At 35.9% G+C, this 20,878-nt stretch overlaps 1 protein-coding gene across 1 annotated transcript in view; it reads right to left on the bottom strand.

The window, feature by feature from the left end:
• Positions 1 to 20,878, bottom strand: part of CALCRL (calcitonin receptor-like) — a 65,285-nt gene that overhangs the window by 20,105 nt on the left and 24,302 nt on the right. Inside the window, exon 6 of the mRNA XM_006878768.1 lies at positions 2,307 to 2,433. Coding sequence (XP_006878830.1) covers positions 2,307 to 2,433 — 127 coding nt within the window. The remainder of the gene's footprint in view (positions 1 to 2,306; positions 2,434 to 20,878) is intronic.

The following is a 20,878-nucleotide window of genomic DNA, read 5'->3' as shown; positions in this document are numbered from 1 at the left end:
TCTATCACCACAGCTCAAAGGCATCAATTCTCCTTCTATCCTCCTTAGCCATTGTCCAACTCTCTAATGCATAATAAGTGACAGCAAAGACCATGGTCTGTATCAGATGCACCTTAGTCTCCAGAGAGACACCACTGCTCTTCAGAACGTTGGAAAGGTCCCTCACAGCAGACTTTCCCATCTCAATATGTCTTTTAATTTCCTGGCTACTGGTGCCAAGAGTTTTGACTGTGGATCCAAACAAACTAAAGCTGTGAACAGTCTGAATCTCTTCACCATTCATCCTGATGCTGCCAATTAGTCCAGTGGTGAGGATTGTAAAACTTAATAAATAATAAACAGGGTGTGGTTTTTTAAAAATATTTTTCTATTTTTATTTCACTAAATAGAAATTTGAAAATAAAATTCACTTTAAAATATTTAGTTATGATTGAATGGTAATAATAGCCTTTGGTTTACGTAGTGTTTTTACATTTATAATTTTGTTTTTTGAACTATTAAAACAATTTCAGGATCCTTAAAATAATTTTGTGTGACACGCACTTTCACTATATAGATGTTTTATGTGTTTAAAAAACCCATGTATTGGAAAAGTAAATAATTTTCCAATTATACTTCTAACATAAGTCTTGTGATTCCATTCTGTTTTCACAACTATACCCAAAGCTTCCTTATGGGAAGATATTTGTAAAACCTCCTTCACAGGGTCACTATGTGTCACCTGCGACTTGACGGCACTTAACAACAACAACAACAATTTCTTCACTAAATATGTCTGAAGGAATGCATTGCATTTGAATTTGAATAATACACTTACATATAAAACACAACATTAACAAAGTGCCTTGGGAAAGGATAAGAGTAAGTTATTCAAGTAAATTATATAGAAATTATAGACTTCAACTTTCTTACCTCTATACTTTAAATGTGTTTTAGGAATTCACATCTATTTGAAATTCTAATTCCTGACTTCATTAAGAAAATAATCGATCAACAGTTATGATAAAATTTAAACCATACTTCAGAAATAATTATGATGTAGGATAAACAGCCAATGTATTTTTTCAAAAAATATTTAAAAATACTAGTTTGCAGTTTGCAATATGTGGGATGAACAAAATACCCTTGTATATAAATACAAGGATTGAAATATGTTGCTTTGCAGCTTTTACAACCAAACTTGAAATCTCTTTGTCCTACAGTGATTCACTGTGAAACCTCAGGACCTGGGCCAGACTTTCATATTGCTAATTATACTCCACTCTGTTTCCTTTCCTGGTGACTTTAGTGGAATATATACAAGATTAAGCAATCCGGATGCACATGTGCAAACAATGCGGAGAATGTTGGAAAAACCCTAAAAACACAAAGTGCATGTGAGAGTGTTGTTTATTGACCAATTGAATGAAAATTCCTCCCCTTGCCTGCTTTAAGTATCTACATATCTTACATATAAACAAATACTTTATATGCACGCATATAAATCCATGTCCAATATACATGTGTATATTTGCAGAATGCATTATAAACTTTATTAGTGCAGATTATTTTAAAAATGACCATGTGTGCTTAAGGTACACATACAGGTATTTTTGTTTAAATGTAGTTTATAATGCATGTAGCATGAATAAAATACATAAACCGGTACAGACTTAACTCATGTTCTTAAAAAACAGCTTTTATGATATAGTAGTATTTTTGCTTTCTTTTGCAAATCTGTTCATTCTTATTTTTTTAATTGTGCTTTCAGAGATTGGAAGAAAACCATTTTTAAATATTTTTCTACCAAATGAGGACTGTATAGATACCTTTGAATTTTAATTTAATAAAGCTGAATACGATGTAAGGAATATATAATTCCTTTCTCTTTCTGTTTTTACTTTTTTATGTCAGTCTGGTATCAAAAGGATATTTTGTGATTAATTTATTTTTTTCACTTTTAAGAACTCTTTTGGTACTGAGGTGTTTTGACTTACTTTTTAAAATGCTCATTTTATAAAGTCACACATGTTACATATTCATAAACTAATATCTTACTAGTTGCAGGATGCTATACATTCAAAATGATATGGAGATGTTCTAGAATATAATAAGCAGAGACATTTGGTTTTTTCCCCTTTAATAGTTAATCATTTTACATTTGAGAATGTTGGGACTCATCTTGTCAAACTAGAAAGAGCTAAATACATTCTCTACATGTCAAGACTTAAAATATATGGATATATCTACTTAATTTTATATATATATATATAATACAAATACAAGGCCCTTTCTCCATCCGTTGAGTGCAAGCTTGTTTTACTTACAGGATTTGAAGCCACGAGGGCCTGGTTGTTGGCAACTGCAGTGAGGTGAATAATTGTCATAATAGAGGTACAAATGAAAGAGAAGAACAGATTTTTGTGCAAGGTAATCCTTTGACAACTTAGGCTCCTACAAGACATGAAAAAGCAAAGTGTGTTGACAGCATACAATATTCACATACTTTTTCTATTAATAATCATTCAAATAAATATATTCTCAGCTCATAATAATTTTCCTACCTTAAAATAAAATCTTAGAGAAAACCTGGAATTCTTTAAACATAGAGGCAAATTAGTTCCATCAGTGTAATTGGCATGCATAGGGATGGAACTCTTGCCTGTACAAAAATTCTGCCTAATTATTTTTTTTGTTTATGTCTAAATAAGACAAATGCTTTAATTAATTTTCAAAGAGTACATATCCAGTGAAAATTAAGTGATTGGCAAAAGCTGGTTTAGATAGGAAAAAAGAAATTAGCAGTTCTTATTTTATTACACCATGTCGTTTGTGCTAAGGAGTCTTAGTGGCAGTAGCATATAATCTATCAGGCTTCTAATTGAAAGGTTAGCAATTTGAATCCACTAGGTGCTCCTTATGAGAAAGATGAGTGGGCTCCACCCGTATAGATTTTCCATCAGAAACTGGATGTTGTTGTTATTATGTGCCAGTGAGTCACTTGCAACTCATAGTGACCCTATGTACAAGAGCCCTAAACCCTGATCTATCCTATGGCAACTTCCCTGTCTCTGACACACCTACTCCCATTTCCCCAATCACTGACTCATTCCATCTCATCGAAGGTCTTCCTCTCTTGCGCTGTCCCTCCACCCTCTTAAACATGACGTCTCCTCCAAGGATTGGTCCCTCCTTGCAACATGCCCAAAGTATGTCAGATGAAGCTTCAGAATCCTTGCCTCCTAGGAGCATTCCAGCTTCGCCTTCTCCAGGACAAACTTGTTTGTTCTCCTAGAACTCCAAGGTATATTCAACACTCTTCTCTGGTACCACAGCTCAAAGGCATCAATTCTCTTTCTATCATCCTTAGTCATTGTCCAGCTCTCTGAAGATAGCACAGAATTGTGAAGACTATGGCCTCAACCAGGCACACGTTAGTCTCCAGCCTGACACTGATGCTCTTCAGTACTCTGGAGAGGTCCCCAACAGCTGACCTTCCCAATGCAATTCGTCTCTTGATTCCTGGCTCCTGGTACCAAGAGGGTTGATTGTGGAGCCAAGAAAACGAAAACTGTTAACTGTCTCAATCTTTTTCCTATCCATAATGATTCAGCCAATTGGCCCAGTGGTGGAAATCTTTGTTTCTTCATGTTGAGCTTCAATCCATATTAAAGAATGCAGTCCTTGACCTGCAGCAAGAACTTGATAGAGGGTTGCTAGAAGTCAGAATTGACTCAATCACAATGGGTTTGGAGATCTGGGAAGTTTTAAGTTGTCCAGGTTATATAGGTCTTTTGTTTTTGTAATTATGGGTAAGGAAATCAGTCATAAGAAAGATGAGTTTCTATTTAGAAGAGATAAGCTGATGACATGCGAAGCAATGGATGAGAATTTTTTCACTTCCATGATTATTTTTTCCTAGTTGCTCCAGACGTACGTATGATAAAACATAGAATAAAAAATTCTTCCTAGATAAAATACTAGTACTGGCTTTATGGAATTCATTTAGAAGTAGATCTCAAAAAGAGTTGTGGTTAATTGTAAACTAAACTCTTCTTCAGATTGAATCTACCTTAGGAGAGATGCTGATATGTGAATATTTTATCCATAACTCAACAGTCAAGTCAAATGCCTATGGCTATCTTATGCACATTCCTGCAGGACATCATACTTCACAACTTACTGTGGATAAATATTTTAAATAATAAATGAAATCTACTTGCAATCTTATATTCAATATGAAAATCAAACCAACTCAAGGAGAAAAAAAGAAATTATTTTTCTTATTTCAAAAAAACTTATCTAACTAGTATGGTCAACTTACTATAAACCAGCCTGTACAATTCACATCAAACACTTCTAGTATGGAAATGTTGAGAGTTTCTCTAAGAGATTATCATAAATAAACTATATGCATATAATTTGGCTTGGGTTCAAGGTTTTTTTACTTTAAAAAAGTCAGTGCAAAGTTCAGCTAATATTATCTCTGAATTTTCTTCTAATTATTTTATGTTTAGCAGCAATATCTTAAAGGAACCTGGAATTATGAAAATGCCAAAAATTGTTTCTAGATTGTAGGTAAAATGTAGGGAGCTCTAGCAGCGGCCTAGTAGTATGAAACTGCTGCAAACCCAAGGCATGTGGCTTGACTCCACCAGCTGTTCTGCAGAAAAAGGGTAGACAACCTCCTCCCATGTGATTGGCTTCCTCTGGAAATCTGCTGGAGGGTCAGCTGTGGGTCAGTTTTGACTTGAGGACACATAACAACAGCAAGAAGTAAAATGAAGCTGGGCTCCATTAAAAAAAAAACCAAAAAACAACAAACAAAAAACAAAAAACCAAAATAGCTGGGAACAACTATTCTTTTCATAATGAAGAGTCAATATTGATTAACCACACAGTACATGAGGAGTAGTGTGAGGGTGCAGGAAGGTCTGCAGCAAGTGTTTCAGGTCCTCCTCAGTTTCAGCAAGCAGGGTCGGGAACATTTTTAAGGAAATGGATAGAACAGTAATTTAACGATGAGCATAAGCATGTTTGAGATTGTGAGAATGACACAGGATCTGGCAAGGTTTTGAGAAGCTTATGACAAAGGGTACTAATGATCAGTGGCTACTTGATAGCATCTGTCATTATTTATTATTGAGTTAAATAGTGCATAAAGACCCAATGAAAAACAGATTTGAACCTTGTCATATCATATCATGTGCTGTTCTCATCATCTCTGACACACTTGAGCTTGTTGTCAGTCACTTTATCTGTCTGGAGTTATATATTTATATAGTATATCATGCATATAAGGCATGCTGTATACATAATGCAAGAAAAATTGATTATAAATATTTCTAACATATATTAATCAACTACTAACATCAAAGATTAAATTGAGAAACAGTAGCATTTGACTGTATAGATCATAAAAAAAATTAGGTAACATTAAGAGGAATCAGAATCCAAGAACACTTAATTATCCTCATGGGAAAACTATACCTAGACCAAGAAGTAGGTATCTGCAAAGAACAAGGGAACATGGTTTAAAATTAGAAAAGTGTGTGTCAGAGTTATATTCTTTATCTACATCTTTTCAATATATTTGATATGCAAATTATTCAAGAAATTGGACTATAGAAAATAGAATGTGGTATTAAGATTGAAGGAAGATTCATTAACAATGTACATTATACAGATAATATATGATTATCAGCAGAAAGTAGGAGGACTTCAAGCACTAACTGTGGAAAATGGATTGACACAGTGCCTGTAACAATGGACTTGGGTATGACAGAGATTGTTAGAATAGTACAGAATAGAAGCAGGCTATCAGATTTTTGAGTCAAAATCAAATAAATAAAAAACACCTACCAACTATAACCACCAACTTGTCTTTAGTATGAAATTGATTGAACAAGCAATTAAAAGATGCATTAACAAAAATTGGTGACAGGAATAAAAAAATTGGAAACAAAGATGAAAGATTGATAGTTGAAAAATATGTCCTTGGTGATAGAAATGAGACTGAAGAGGTGGAGATAGAAATTTGTACAATGTATGATTTATTCAAATATATATATTAGTGCTTAACTTTTCAGCAGTTTTTTTCATTTTTATTAATTTTAATGAAAATTTACAGAGATTTTGGATTTCCATTCATTTACTGTTGCACTTTTCTTTCTGACCACCCCTCCCCCACCCAGTTTTAATGCCAATATATTTTTAAACAAAACCATGGAAGACAAATGTACACACGGACCTCATATAATGTGCTACACAGTAATCAGACTGACTACATCTGTCGCAAGTATGCGGTTAACCTTTTCCATTTATTGATACGTATCATCTGAGTTTTAGTGTCCTAGTGCATTACATGTTGGTCTGCTAACCAAAAGTTTGGCAGTTTAAATTTACCATGCCTTTCCCAGGAGAAAGAGATGGCAGTTTTCTCCCATTAAGAGTTAAAACATACAAAAAAAAGAAAAAAAGTTAAAACATCAGAAAACCAAGGGACTATCACCAGAAATTGGAATTAATTGAATGGCAGTGAGATTAGTTTGATTTTTTTTGATCCCCAAGCCAACAAATCTGAGTTCTTTAGCTTCAGATTTTTTTGTTTACATAAAAAAGGAGGCTAGACTATATCCTATTACTTCTCTCACTCTAAAGTTCTCTATAAGAACTTAAAAAGTTTTACACTGTAGAAGCATAATTGTTCCTTCCAGCATGTTCCATTAAAGTCTGACTTACTGCCAGGGATCTCACCTGCTGACACAGTAAGACTCCTAACTGGGAGCATTATTAACATTGCAATGTCACGTGGAGGGGGAAAAATTTTGTTCATAAATTCCATGAAAGTGTGCTGCTCTATTTGGGGTCCTGGTTGCAAACTCATTATTTATGCTGTGTACAGTAGGCCATCAACATATCCCACTGGGAAATTAGTTTGCAATTTAGAATCATTTCAAAGTACAAGCAATTTTCAAGTCGTTTTCCGAGGTTAAATGAGAACTCATTGTTTTCTGTGGGCTTAGGGGTAATTTTCCCTCTGTTCCCTCCTCCTCAATGCTTCTACTATGTGTTCTTAATTTTTCTTTCTGAAATACCCTTAGTGCTAAATCTTTTTTCTTTTTCTTTTTTTTTTTTTTTACATCTTTGAAAGCCAGTAAATGAAATGGTATCTGTTATATTTTCTTTCTTGCTGGGACTTCTTAAGTACCTTTCTTTTGAGTACTATTTTTATTCATAGAAGACTCCAGAGAGGTCTCCTTTTTCTCTACAAATGGGATTGTTTGGCTAACACAGAAGAAATTTAGAAGCAATGGGTGACATCTTGCTCTTGTCCCTAAGTGGATATCCTTCTTACTGCAGGGATCATGTCATTAAACAAAGGTTCAGGCAAACTAGCTGAGGGAAGGAGTATCCCTATAATAAGTCTAGGTAATGTAAACTGGAGTTTCTATCCAGCACAGTCAGTGCATAAGCACAAAATAAATAAGGAAGAAAAGGACAAAAAAGTGCAGGAAGGATATTCTATAGCATGAATATATATATAGAATGAATCCCAGGAAGTATTTCAACAAAAAAATTTGGCATAATTATCTTATTATTAAGGGAACTTAGGGAAAGATGCTTCCCTCAAAGATGATAATGACATGATTGTTTTGTGCAATTGAGAGTAGAAAATAATGATAAATGTCAAAAGGTACAGTAAAAGAATATCCATTTCAGATAATTTCTATTATGTGTGCTTCATTTCCTGTAATTTCTAATTCTTCTTCTACGATTAATGGTATATCTATCCCTATGATCATCTTTTAGAGTGCCCAACGTTACTTCCTTATGTGTGTGTAAGATTGCCAAGCATCATGGAAGGAGGAACTGCTAGCTCCTCCTGTAAACAGGCCTTTTTTTCCTCTTCCTTTTTTTTTTAAAGGAACAGAATCAAATTACTTCAATCACCATGTAATATGGGAAAATAATAATTTTCTTTAAATGAATACTCTGTCCTTTTCTGCTAAATAAACTTGCATAAGATCCATTAAAATCTATCTATCTATCTATCATCTATCTATCTATCTATCTATCTATCTATCTATCTGAACATTTATTATGGGCAGAAGACTAAGCATGTCTGCTTAAACAGCAAATGTGAAATATTTGTAAGGAACAAATTGGGATGAATAAAAACAAATATTTTTTTAAAATTGAAAATAGCAATACTTAATGGAAGTAAGCTGAAATGTAGATTAAAAAGCATATGAGGAACATACAGGAAAAATTATATTGTACATATAACTAGCTTATGTTGTTGTTATTAGGTACCATTATGTTGACTATAACCCATACCGACCCTATGAACAAAAGATCTAAACCGTGTCCTATCCTGTGCCATCCTCACACTTCCTGACACACTAGAGCCCATTGTGGTAGTCATTGTGTCAATCCACTTGGTTGAGGGTCTTACTCTCTTTCACCCACCATCTGCCTTTCCAAATATGATATCTGTCTCCAAGGAATAGCCTCTCCTAGCAAAATGGCCTATGTATGTGAGGCAAACGTTTATCATCTTTGCCTCCAAGGAACACTGTGGCTGCAATTTCTCCAAAAAATATTTGCTGGTTCTTTATGGATTCCTTTCATAATTCTTTTTTTTCATTACTTTGCTGTGATCTCAATCTGACATGAAAAGTAGGCTTAAAAAGTATCTTGTAGTATTCATTTTCTTCAAAGGGTGTTAGTATTGTGCGTTGTTGTTAGAGGCTCTGGAGTTGATAACAAGACATAAGGAACCTATGTAAACAATACAGATTGATTGGAACCTTGGATTACTTTATGCCATCATCACAATCTCTCTGACATGCTTGACCCCACTGTTACAATCACACAATTAAAGAAATAGGGTTGTACTGTGAAGTCAAAGATGAAGCCTTTCTAAAGGTTCAAATCCACCAGCAGTTAAGGAAGAAAGATAAGCAATCTCCTTTCCAGTCTCTGGAAAACCTTAAGTTCATATGAGTCATGAGTAATGAGAATTTTTGAAATAGTAAAATGCTTGGAAAAGTGGGAGTCAGTGAAAGAGAAGAAGATTTTCAGCAAGATGACATATTAACTGCAATGAGATTGAGCATGGTGGGATTGTGAAGAAGGCACAGGATAGGGCGTGCTTCAGATCTGCTGCTCACGGGGTGGATATGGAGGATCTTACGAGAACAACTTTTGATAAAAATATATTCTCACCACCAGGCCAACTGGCAACGTAGAGAAAAGACTGAGGTTGTTAACAATTTCATCTTACTCAAATCCACAATCAATATTCTTGACACAAATAGGAAATCAAAAGACAAGTTACTTTAGGAAAGTCAACTGCCAGGGCTCTTTCTGGAGTGCTGAGGGGCATCTGATCCAGGTCATGGTCTTCTCAATGGCTCACTATACATCTGAAAACTGGGCAATAGCTAAGGATGACGGAAGGAGAATTGATGCCTTTGAGTTATAGTGCTGGAGAAGAGTATGGAATATACCATGGAATTCCAAGAGAAAAAAATAGGTCTGTCCTGGAAAGGGTGAAACCAGGTTGTTCCTTGGAGGCACGGATAATTTACATATGCATATTTAAAGTATATAATTATTAACATAACAGTAGGGAGCTCTGATGGCTTAATCTGCAGGGCATGTGCTGCTAACCCAAAGGTAACACCTCTCTGGCAGTTCGAAATCTCTACCCTCTCAGTGGAAGACAGCCGATCTACTCTCTTGTGAGTACCTCTGAAAAATCAGCTGTAGTATCAGCTATGAGCTGTTTCTAACTCCAGACAATAAGTTTTTTAGTAATATTATGGAGCAAAATGTATATGAATGATTGAAAAATAAATAACTGATTGGGTTTTTTTATTTTGCCTCTCATAGGTTTGTGGGTTGGTTTTTCTAAAGATTAGTTTTCATTCAATCACTCATATACATTTTGTCTTGTAACATCAGATATAATTACATAATTCCATATTATAATGCCATTGTACAATTAAGGAGCTGAACAGATGTCAAAGGACAGTTCAGGAAGACTAAACAAAGTATCATATTGAAATGTGCAAAAAGCTTAATTCAGAAAATTAAAAGGGCCAAACTTACTTTGTATTTCTTAAGCTGAAAGAATTGAAGAACACATTCAAGCCTCTAGTTGTAATACTTAAGGATGCTATGGGCAGAATATTTATGATCCAGGAAGCATTAAAATAAGATGGAAGGAGTATACAGAGTGGCAATACTAAAAAGAATTGAGCGATACAGAAGAATTTCATGAAACAAGATAAAGAGGCAATGGTGATGAAGGAGAAATTGAAACTGCTTTGAAGGAATTGGCTGAAAACAAAGCCCCAAGAACTAATAATGGAATACCAACTGACATATTTCATCAAATAGATGCTGCCCTGGACATGTTCACCAGGTTGTGCCAAGAATTTGGGGCACTACTTAGCGAATTTATTGGAAGAGATCTATATTTCCATTCCTAAAAAGATAACATGACAGAGTGGAATTATCAAACAATATCAGTAATATAAAACTCAAGCAAAATCGTGCTGAAGATTATAAAAAATGACTGGAACTAAAAAAACATGGACAGAGAACTACCAGAAATACAAATTGGTTTTCGAAGAGGCCACAACACTAGAAACCTTATTGCCATTGTCAGATGGATCTTGATCACCAGAGGAGTGTCTGTCATTACAAAGACATTTGACTGTGTGGATCACAACTAATTGTGGCTAACCTTGAAACGAATGGAAATCCAGAACACTTGATTGTGCTCATGTGAAATGTACACTTGGACCAGGAAGCAGTCCTCAGAATAGAGCAAGGAAACACTGAATGGTTTCAGGAAAAATCAAGAAAGGAATGTGTCAGGGATGTGTCTTATCTCCATACCTTTTCTACCTGTATGTGGAACTTATCATTCACAAGGCTGGGCTGTATGAGAAAGAATATCACATCAGGAATGGAAGAAAACTCATCAACAATCTACATTATGCAGATGACACAACCTGGCTTGCAGAAACTGAAGAAGATCTGAAATGTTTGCTGCAAAATATCAAGGACTGTAGTCTTCAATATGGATTGAAGTTCAACATCAAGAAGATAGTCTCACCATAAGGCCAATTGGCAAAATCATAATAGATCGAGAAGGTTGTTGACAATTTCAGCTTGCTTGGCTCCACAGTAAATATTCGTGGCATCAACAGTCAAGAAAAGCGATATATGTTAGGGTATTATGGTTATCACAAGAGTCCAGAATTAAGGTTGCATAGTGGAGTGTACTCAGGGTGGTGGGGGTGGGGGTGACGGGGGATTGTATACCAATGAAATAATTTGAGTGTACTCAGGGTGGTGGGGGTGGGGGTGATGGGGGATTGTATACCAATGAAATAATTTTTCTTTTACTTTTCAAAGAGAGAAGGGAATTGGGGTTGGGGAGGGCTGGGCAGGGAGAAAAGTGCAACAATGAATGAATGAAAGTCCAAAATCTCTGTAAATGTTCCTTAAAATTAATTTTAAAAAAAGAATAAAAAAACAACTTGCATTAGAGAAAGCTGCTGTCAGAAATCTCTCCAAAGTGCTAAAGAGCAATAATGTTAATATAGAGACTAAGGTGCACTTTATTCAGGCCATGGTCCTTGAGATTATTGGCTATGAATGGGAGAGCTGGACCATGACTAAGGATGACGAAAGAAGAATCAATATATTGGGTTGTGGTGCCAGAGAAGAAACTTGAACATACCGTGGATCACAAAGGGAACAAACTGGTTTATCTTAGAGAAGGTGAAACCAAGCTACTCCTTGGAGGCAAGGATTTTCAAGCTCCGACCCACATACTTTAGGGTCGTGAGCAGGAGGGACCAATCCTTGGAGAAGGACATCATGCTTGGAAGGTTGGAGGGACAGTACAGGAGAGGAAGACTCCAAAGTGATGGAGTGACATAGTTAACTGGGATAATAGGGTAGGTAGGTGTATTGGAGACAGTGAAACTTGTTTTGGATAGGGCAGGGTTTGGATCTATTTTATATAGGGTCACTATGTGTCCCAGATGACTATGAGTCGCAAATGACTCGATGGAACATAACAGCAACAATAACAGCAATGTCATTATTTACCTTGTTGTGTTGAAATCATCTAGATTCTTCCTTTGCCTTCACCCTACTCGTCTACTTACTAATCTCTGCTCCCTCTCCCTTCCCTCCTGAGGTCAACCTTCCATCTACGTCCACTCACCGCAGTTGTGTCTATCTGTCTGTAAGCCTTTTTTCACTCTTTTTCGTCCCCCCCCTTCTTTTCTACCCATTTGAACAGTAACTCAAGCCTTGTTCCTGTTCCAGATTGTTAATTGCAATACAGATAATGTCTGATTGTCTATTCATTTGATTGACCTTCCCTTCACCGATTTTCATGTTTATCCATCCATTCTGTCATTCAAATCACAGCAAAAAAAGTTTTAAAAGAGTTGTGCTTGTTATGTGCCATCAAGTAGGAATTGACTCAGATGCTGACCCTTGAGTGTGTTTTTAAAGGCTGTAAAATGTGTTGAAGCAAATTGTCCATTCTTCTCCTGTGAAGCATCTATCATAGAGGCACTGACTTTGGGTAAGTAGTGCAACTTCTTACCATTGTCACCAGAGCTTCTTTAATGTGTGTGTGTGTGTGTGTGTGTGTATAATATACATGTAAAGTTTTGAAGTACAGGATGGAATCCACTTCAAACTGATGGAATACTTAATATTACAATGAAACAAATACTTAAAAGGACATATTGAATCATTTCATTATAGAAACAATGACCTATTTTTTAAAGTTTTATAAAATTGTTCAATATATATGGCCAACTTAGATAATCACCCTATATAATAAAAACTAAGGACTTTTGCTTTGAAAACTCTGATATTGAGTTTGACTATCCAGATTGTTGTAATAGGTTGGGACAATTACCACTTACGTTGCGTGAATATGTCCTCTTGTCTAAAGTATGAGCCCATTGTTTTATTTTCTTTTCTTTCTGCCTTCAGGCAATGTGTAACTTAAACAAATGGCAGACATATGCTATCTGACATATGGTTTCCATCAATGTTTAGTGGTAAAAATGGCTTCAATCTTTCTAGTGATTCATACTGTTGCTTTCTAAACATACTCATTAACACGTGCAAGTGCATGCATGCAAATAAAACCAGCTTGTACATGGAAACCAAAATCTAGTAATTAGTAAACATATTGGCTTATTTAAATGAAACTTTATAATATTTGGGGTTTCCCCCTCTAAATGATATCCTGAAGCCAATTTTATACTATATTCATAAATCTCCACACTTCACTCATACTATAAAAAGCAATTATTTTTTAAGCATAGGGAATGCTTTACAGGGGAAAATAGTCTGCTGTTTTTAAGTTTTGTAATATCCCTTTCTATCCTATCCTAACCACAGCACAAAAAAATGTGGTTTGTGGGCTGGGTTGTTTCCATTTCATGTTCTAATTATATAATTTTTAGGGAAGTTTTTTAAAAATGTATCTAATGTTTTGCTCTTTAACTTGTGATTTCGGTTAAAGTTTACAAAGCATATTGTGTTTTTTCACTTAATTATTCCTGCACATTTTGTTTTTTTACATCAGTAACAATGTTGTGTCTGATCATCTGTTCAATTAATTTAATAGCATCTTTCCCTTCACTCATTTTAATAAGTGTTTATTATTGATTTATTAGTTTTTATTAGTTTTCTCCAACCTTCCATTTACCCCTCCCTGGTAAACATGCTAGGTTGATTCTCTCTGTATCCATAACTTTCTCTAGCTTCTTATATGATCTAATATAATATTTGTTACAACTGACAAATTTCACTAAACATAATGTCTAGATTTAGCAATATTGTGTAGTGTTTCACAAATCCTGCTTTGTTCTTCAATGTTGCATAGCACCATTTTTAGATATCTAATTTTGACAGAGTTATAGAGAAAGTTGCTGAAAGAATGTCAAGAAACTTCTTACACTCCCTGCATACAGGAGCTATAACACTTTAATTTGGAACAATGAAATATAAGGAACATAGAGTCAGTTAAAAACAAATAAAGAAACCAAAACAGCAAAAAAGAATAATTGCTATCAAATCCATTCTGACTCGTAATGACCCATATAGATCAAAGTGAACGCTGCTCTGTAGGGTTTCCACTGGCTGATTTATTTAGAAGCAAAGACCTCTGAGAACGTGAACCATCTACATTTTGGGTTGCAGCTGGGCATTCCTATGATTTGCACTACCCAGGCATTTCAAGTCAGTTATTCTAGGAGCCACGTGTTGGCACTGATACATAGTGTGGTGTTAGGCTAAAAGCTGGCTTTTTTTTGTCATTTAACCTCTAGTCTCCAGCTACCTTAACTGGACACATGGTCTTGCAAATCAGTATCAGCTGTGAAATTAGGATAAGAGAAAAAAAATAGTGTTTCTCACACTGGATGGCAAGATTTGAGGCAAGACTTGAAGTTAGCAAGGCTTATGGCAGCCAGATCATTGTGAGAGCAAGACCCTGGTGGTGGAGCACCCCGGCATTGCTGTGGAGAAACAGTGTCAAGATGTGACCTGAGGCTTCTTGCATTTGTGCTGGCCGCAGTTAGGGGTTTGACTGTTTTTGCTGGATGTTTGAAGGAGATGCTGACTTACCACTTCTCTGAGTCAAACTTTGCTGAATGATTTGGATTTGACTACTGAACTGAAACCAGAGCTTGGACTCATTGAGGACTTGTGCCTTGGGACTGCTTGGCTAAAGTTTGGGTTTACTTTGGTGATACTCTTTGCCTCCCCTATGCTCTAACTTTCTTCCATAATAAACCTCATGATTGGTCTCATCACTCTGAGTCTATGAGTCAGCAATGAATAGAAGAACCTCTTGCTGTTGATGTGACTCTATAGCACCATGGGGCTGGCTATGGGCTCTTCATATGCTGTCTGCTTTGGGGCATTGCTATTTTTACTCTCTTTGGCCCTTTCTTTCAGAGAGATTCTTGTGACCCTGTGCCTCATGTACCATTTTCTGTTCTTCTTTAGACACATGACAATTTCATTTACTATAAAAGTAGACTGTTGGTATTCCATAGGGTTGTCAAGGGCTAAATCTTTGGAAATAGATCTTGAGATATTTCTTTCCCGTCTATCTTTTAGTCTCTATTACTTTCAGTTTATCTTACTGTAGAAATTTCACTGAAACTTGTTCAGCAGCATTGAAATAACACAAGCTTCTACTGTCGGGTGGTGGCTGCACTAGAGGTGCTTTGACAGAAAATGGAACCGGGATTTCCTGTGAGGAAATGAGAGTTCTACCACTGACTGGCCATTGTCTTCACACGAAGCTATTTATTTTGTTATCATGTGACTCATGTTTGTTACGCATGACAACATGATGGATTTTAGAGCAGACCTGTGCTCCACAGGGTTTCAATGGCTCTAATTTTCCAAAGGCAAATCACCAGGTTTTTCTTCTGAATTGCCTTCAGGTCAGTTTGAACTGCCAAATTTCAGGTTTGTAACTCTTAACTACTTGCCAAACTTAGCGTCTCCTCATCAAATCTTTGTTACTGCAATGTAACATTGAGTTGGAACAATTGATAGCAGACTCTGCAGGAGGTTTTCAGAGGCAGTAATTCACATTGGAAGAGATTTCACATTTTTTTCCCTGGGAGCAGCTAGTGGATGTGAAGCATAAACTGAGTTGCCAGCATATTTTCTTGGTGCTAGGCCTCCAGACTTCCCTATTGTCGTTATTGTTGTTATATGCCATTTAGTTAACTACAAGTCATAGTGACTCTACGAACATTGATATTGAACCCTGTCCTATCCTGAGCCAACCTCATCATCTTTGACACACCTGACCCAGTTGTCACAGGCAGTGTGTCAGTTGATCTCATTCCAGAGTCTTCCTGCCCTGTGTTGACCCCCCCCCATCCTTCCAAGTATGATGTACTTCTCCAAGAACTGGTACCTCCTGGCAAAATGCTCAAAGATATGAGACAGAGTTACCAAATCATTGCCTCCAAGGAACAACCTGGTTTCTGATTTCACCCTCTCCAGGACAGACTTGTTATCTTGTCAGTCCTTGGTTTGTTCAGGACTTCTCCATCACCGCAACACAAAGGCATCTATTCTCCTTCTGTCATCCTTGGTCTTTGTCTAGCAGTCAGATACATAGTAAGCAATTGAGAAAACCATGGCCTGGATTAGGTGCACCTGCATCAGGCACTCTCTAGACTGACCTCATTGCCCTTTAACTCTCTGAAGAGATCACTGACACCAGATTTTCCTGAAGCAGCTAACTTTTTTTTTTCATTCCCTCACTGGTGGTTTCAAGAGTGTTAATTATGGATCTAAGCAAGATGAAATTGTTAACAACCTCAGTTTTTCTCCATCTATCTTAAAGCTACCAATTGACCCAATTGTGAGAATTTTTGTTTTCTTGATGTTGAGATGCAATCCATATCCGTACTGAAGTCTACAGTCCTTGGTCTTCTGCATCAAATGCAAAAAGTCCTCCCCAGTTTTGGTGAGCAAGGTCCTGTCATTTGCATAACGCAGGTTGTAGATGAGCCTTCCTTCAATTCTAATGACACATTCTTCTTCGTAAAGTTCAGCCTCCTGAATGATCTCTTCTGCATACAGATTAAAGAGGTATGGAGAAAAGATACATCCTTTTCAAATCTTTATTGGATGGTAATTCATAGTGGATATGGAGCCTGACCTTAGTATGAATTAAGTTCTGTCACAATGGTGTGATTTAGGCAGCAATTTTTTAGTCACTAAATTTTACTTTCCTCATCTGTGGCAGGAATAATAATAATTACTATTCCTGGTGACTATGGTAAGGATTGATTTTACTTAGTGAATATATTTTAACATAATTAACACATGAGATGGATTGATACAGTGACTGAAGTGATGGAGGTTGGTGTGTTGGAATTAGTGAGATTGGCTCAGAATAGGGAGGGGTTCAGAATAGCTGTACAGAGGGTCGCTATACATCACAAGCAACTCAATGGTGTATAAAAGCAGTAACATACTATGATGGGTTTGGAAGCAGGAGTGTTATCCACTTCCCAAATAACATGCTTCCAGAAACTATGAACTTTGACGAATGTCTATAGATGTAGAGGGGCTTCAAGCCTTTTGTTCATAGGGTCACTATGAGTCGTGCTCGACTCTAAGGCAATCAACAACAGCAATAATTAACACATGATTGATTTTAATCAAGTTCTCTAATGATTTTCTACTACAAATAATAAAATAGCATTAAGTCATATCAGCATTGCAAAATTTCTGTTATTGCAAAACATAGTGATTTATCCTAATAAAGAGAATTTCAATAAAATGAAAAACAATGAATAGGCCAAGTGAATAAATGTTATTCTTATGGAGTTTCAGATATCCCATACGTTTCCAGTGATGCTGCTGCTCCTTCTTCAAAGTTCCCCTATCAGCATTCACAAAGACTTAACTTTGTTATACTTCTGATTTTGACATGAGCTAGAAAATTTCAAGCTGCTTTCCTCTCCTTTAATCAAAGAGCAATACTAATCATGGTAAGAGGAAAAACAAGTAATGCAAGAACAGTTCTTATTCCTAATTTAATTTCCAAATACCCAGACCTTTTCCCAAGAAAGTATGTATCCAAGTGGAAAATACATATTATATTTGAACACTGCCCAAACCAACAAGCAGGACACAACAAACACGTTAATAAGCAGCATGACTATATTTTGTTTACTGAATGTAACCTTGGTAATGTATGAAACGGAATAGATATCATTCCTATCAATATCCCTATTTAAGTCACTCCTCGTGACCCTCTTGGCTAGATCAGAAAAAGCTCTAGTTGGGTGTGTGGGTTTGTTGTGTTTTTTTTCTTTTCTTTTGTGCAAGGTGTTCCGTAATAGTCCCTCTGTAGGAGAAAAGATTGTTCTATCATGCTGTAGCTCTCAAAACTCTGCTTCTAGGCTACTCATTTGAAATTGCCTGAGAGTACTCTCAAGCTAAACTTACTGCCATGGAGCTGATTCTGACTCGATCCTATGTTATTAAGTTGTTAAGTCATTGTTAAGTGCTATTAAGTTGAGAACAAATCATAGTGACCCTATGAACAGCCAACCTGATCCCTGCCCTTTCCTGTACTATCTTTCTTCATCATCTCTGACATACCAGATCCCATTGCTAAAGTCACCGTGTCAATCAATTCCATTGCAGGTAGTGTTTTGAAGGCTGTAATCTCTGTAGGTTTAAACACAGCAGAGATTCAGAGGTAGATTGTAGGATGGAGCAGTGTTGTGTTGTGTTGTGTTGTGTTGTGTTGTTCTTTGGGCTACTCTGATTTGGAGTTGATATGACTGCACCTGAAAACAGCAATCTCTGTGGAAGTTGATTGTTACACTTTCTCTAACACAAGAACCACTGTTCGTCTCCACCTATCATCATTCTGTTAGCTGCCAACTTTAGCCACTGTAGACAAGCATAAAAGAATAGTAGGACTTATTTCATGTGGCCATTTCACCCCTAATTTATAAAAGGTCCTGTTTTCCAAATGGATAGGAAGTAAGAGAAAAAATTTCCTCTCTCAATAATTATGATTTTTACACTTAAAAAAAAAACAACAAACAAGTAGAGCCAAAAACAGTTTGGAGGTAAAATTTATAATAACTCTCATCATTTACTAAGCATTTAGACCATACTAGACACTGGAAAAACACATTGCATTTTTATCTTATTTAACAATCCTTTAACGTATTATCCTGTAATAAAAGTGTGGAAAATTGCTCAACATCACAATGCCAGTAAGAAATGTATTGAGTTAGAATGCTGATGTTCTTAAGGAAGTATAACATTGAAATAGGGCTTTAACCTAGTTTAATATTCACTTAAAATTTATAAATGCATATTAATGCATTTGTACCCTATTTCCAGAATTTGGGAAAAGAGCCAAGAATAAGAAGCTGTTGCTTTAACGTTGCTCATCTGGTCTGGTCCTAAGGAGTCGGGCTGCATGTGGTGGGGATCCACCAACTGCTCCATGGGAGAGAGACGGGCATCTCCTCCTGTCCCTCTGAAAAGCTACTAGAGGATCACCTATGAGTCAATTCTGACTCAATGGTATAAGACAACACAATAACATCTAACAAAGAAGGCCAGCAGATACAGAAAAGATGGAGATAAAAAAAGAAAGAAAAGATGGAGGGTCAGCAAAGAAGACCTTCAAGGGCATGAATGACTTGGGCAATGGCTTCTGGTGTCTCAGAGATGGTAAGGCTTGCACAGGATAAAGCAGGGTTCAGTTCAGCTGTTTATAGGGTCTACAAGTCATATTTGACTCGACAGCACCTAATAACAACAATATGTGTCTTTCAAAAATGAAAACAAGGTTGATGGGTGAGACTAGGTCACTGGAGAAATCATGATAGAATCTAAACAAGACAAGATTATAAAGAGAAAAATATTGAAAGCCAAAAAAATACCCCAGAGAAAGCTTTGAGCTTAAAGATTTTTAAGAACAAAAAAGAAAGACAGTGTAAAGAAAGCATCAGGAAAAAGTCCACTTTGCTTTTAACCATTCTATAGATGGGGAAAGATAAATTACCAGGACATACGTTATGGAATGAGTTTTTAATTCTGACTCATACGCTTTCAGATTTAAAACAAAACAAAACAAAAATCAAAACAAAACACTCTTAAAACTCTAAACTTATTGCTGTCGAGTCAGAACTAACTCACAGCTGACCCTCCAGTGGATTTTTAGAGGCTGTAAAATGCAGGGAAGGAGGCTATCCATCTTTCTCTCCTGAAGAAGTTTGTGGTTTTGAACCATATACCTTCACATTGGCAGCACAGCTCCTTAGCCACTAGGCTTTCAGATTAAATCGTTGGGTTTTGTGGTTGGGGTTTTTTTTAAATCAAACTATTTAATTTTTTTTTATCCCTTTCAACTTTATATTATGTACTTTTATTTTTAATTAGCAAATGCTACCAGTAGAATATCCAAGTATTTCTGATTTTAATTTATCCTAAATACTAAAACAATGTTACAGTTTGTAGCTTTTACTTTGGACTGTCTCCTCATAGGTATATCTATGTTTGCAGAAGTAGAAACAAGACTTCAAAACATACTATGTCTTTGGAGAGGAAAAAAAGTCATGATATTTTATTCTCTATTTCAATTTTTATAATTTGAATGAATGTAAATAACTATACTGTTTTTACACCAATTAAAAAAATCAGCTTTCTTTTGCTACTACTATAATGTAGATACGTTTAGGTAGCATTTCTATTTTAATTTACCTAAGCAAAATTGATGAAAATCACACATAATGATGTTACATATTTAAAAAATAATACCAATATAAATTGAAATACAAGTTCTTTAACTTGCACATTTTGTTTCAAATTAGCTAATTTAGTCATCTGCTTCCTGTTTCCATACCTGGAACTGTCCTTTGTAAGCAGTTTAGTGACTGTATTATTGGGAATGTAGATTTTCTTAGATGAAACCCATTACTTGCGTTACATGATTCTGATTCACATCTGATATTCTAATGTGGAAATAAAATGTGGAAATGCAATGATTTTTTAAATTATAGTCCACATATTTTAAAAACTCTTCAACCATGACTTTCATATTATCTAGGAATATCTTAAACTCTCACTATATTAAGTGTGAGAGGGATGGATATTTCATTACATTGATTAAATTCATTACAGTAGAGGCTAACTCAGTGAATGTGATTTAAAAAAGCATTTATTTTTGTTGTTGCTGTGTACTGTAGAGTGGGAACTGACCCATAGCTGACCCCCCAGCAGGTTTTCAGAGGCAGTTAATTGCTGGGAAGGAGATTGCCCATTC

This window comes from Elephantulus edwardii, unplaced genomic scaffold, assembly GCF_000299155.1.
Source record: "Elephantulus edwardii isolate Elephantulus edwardi_28Jun2011 unplaced genomic scaffold, EleEdw1.0 scaffold00001, whole genome shotgun sequence".
Taxonomy (NCBI): domain Eukaryota; kingdom Metazoa; phylum Chordata; class Mammalia; order Macroscelidea; family Macroscelididae; genus Elephantulus; species Elephantulus edwardii.
The sequence above is the reverse complement of the archived record's forward strand: the minus strand, read 5'-3'. Positions and strand labels throughout refer to the sequence as shown.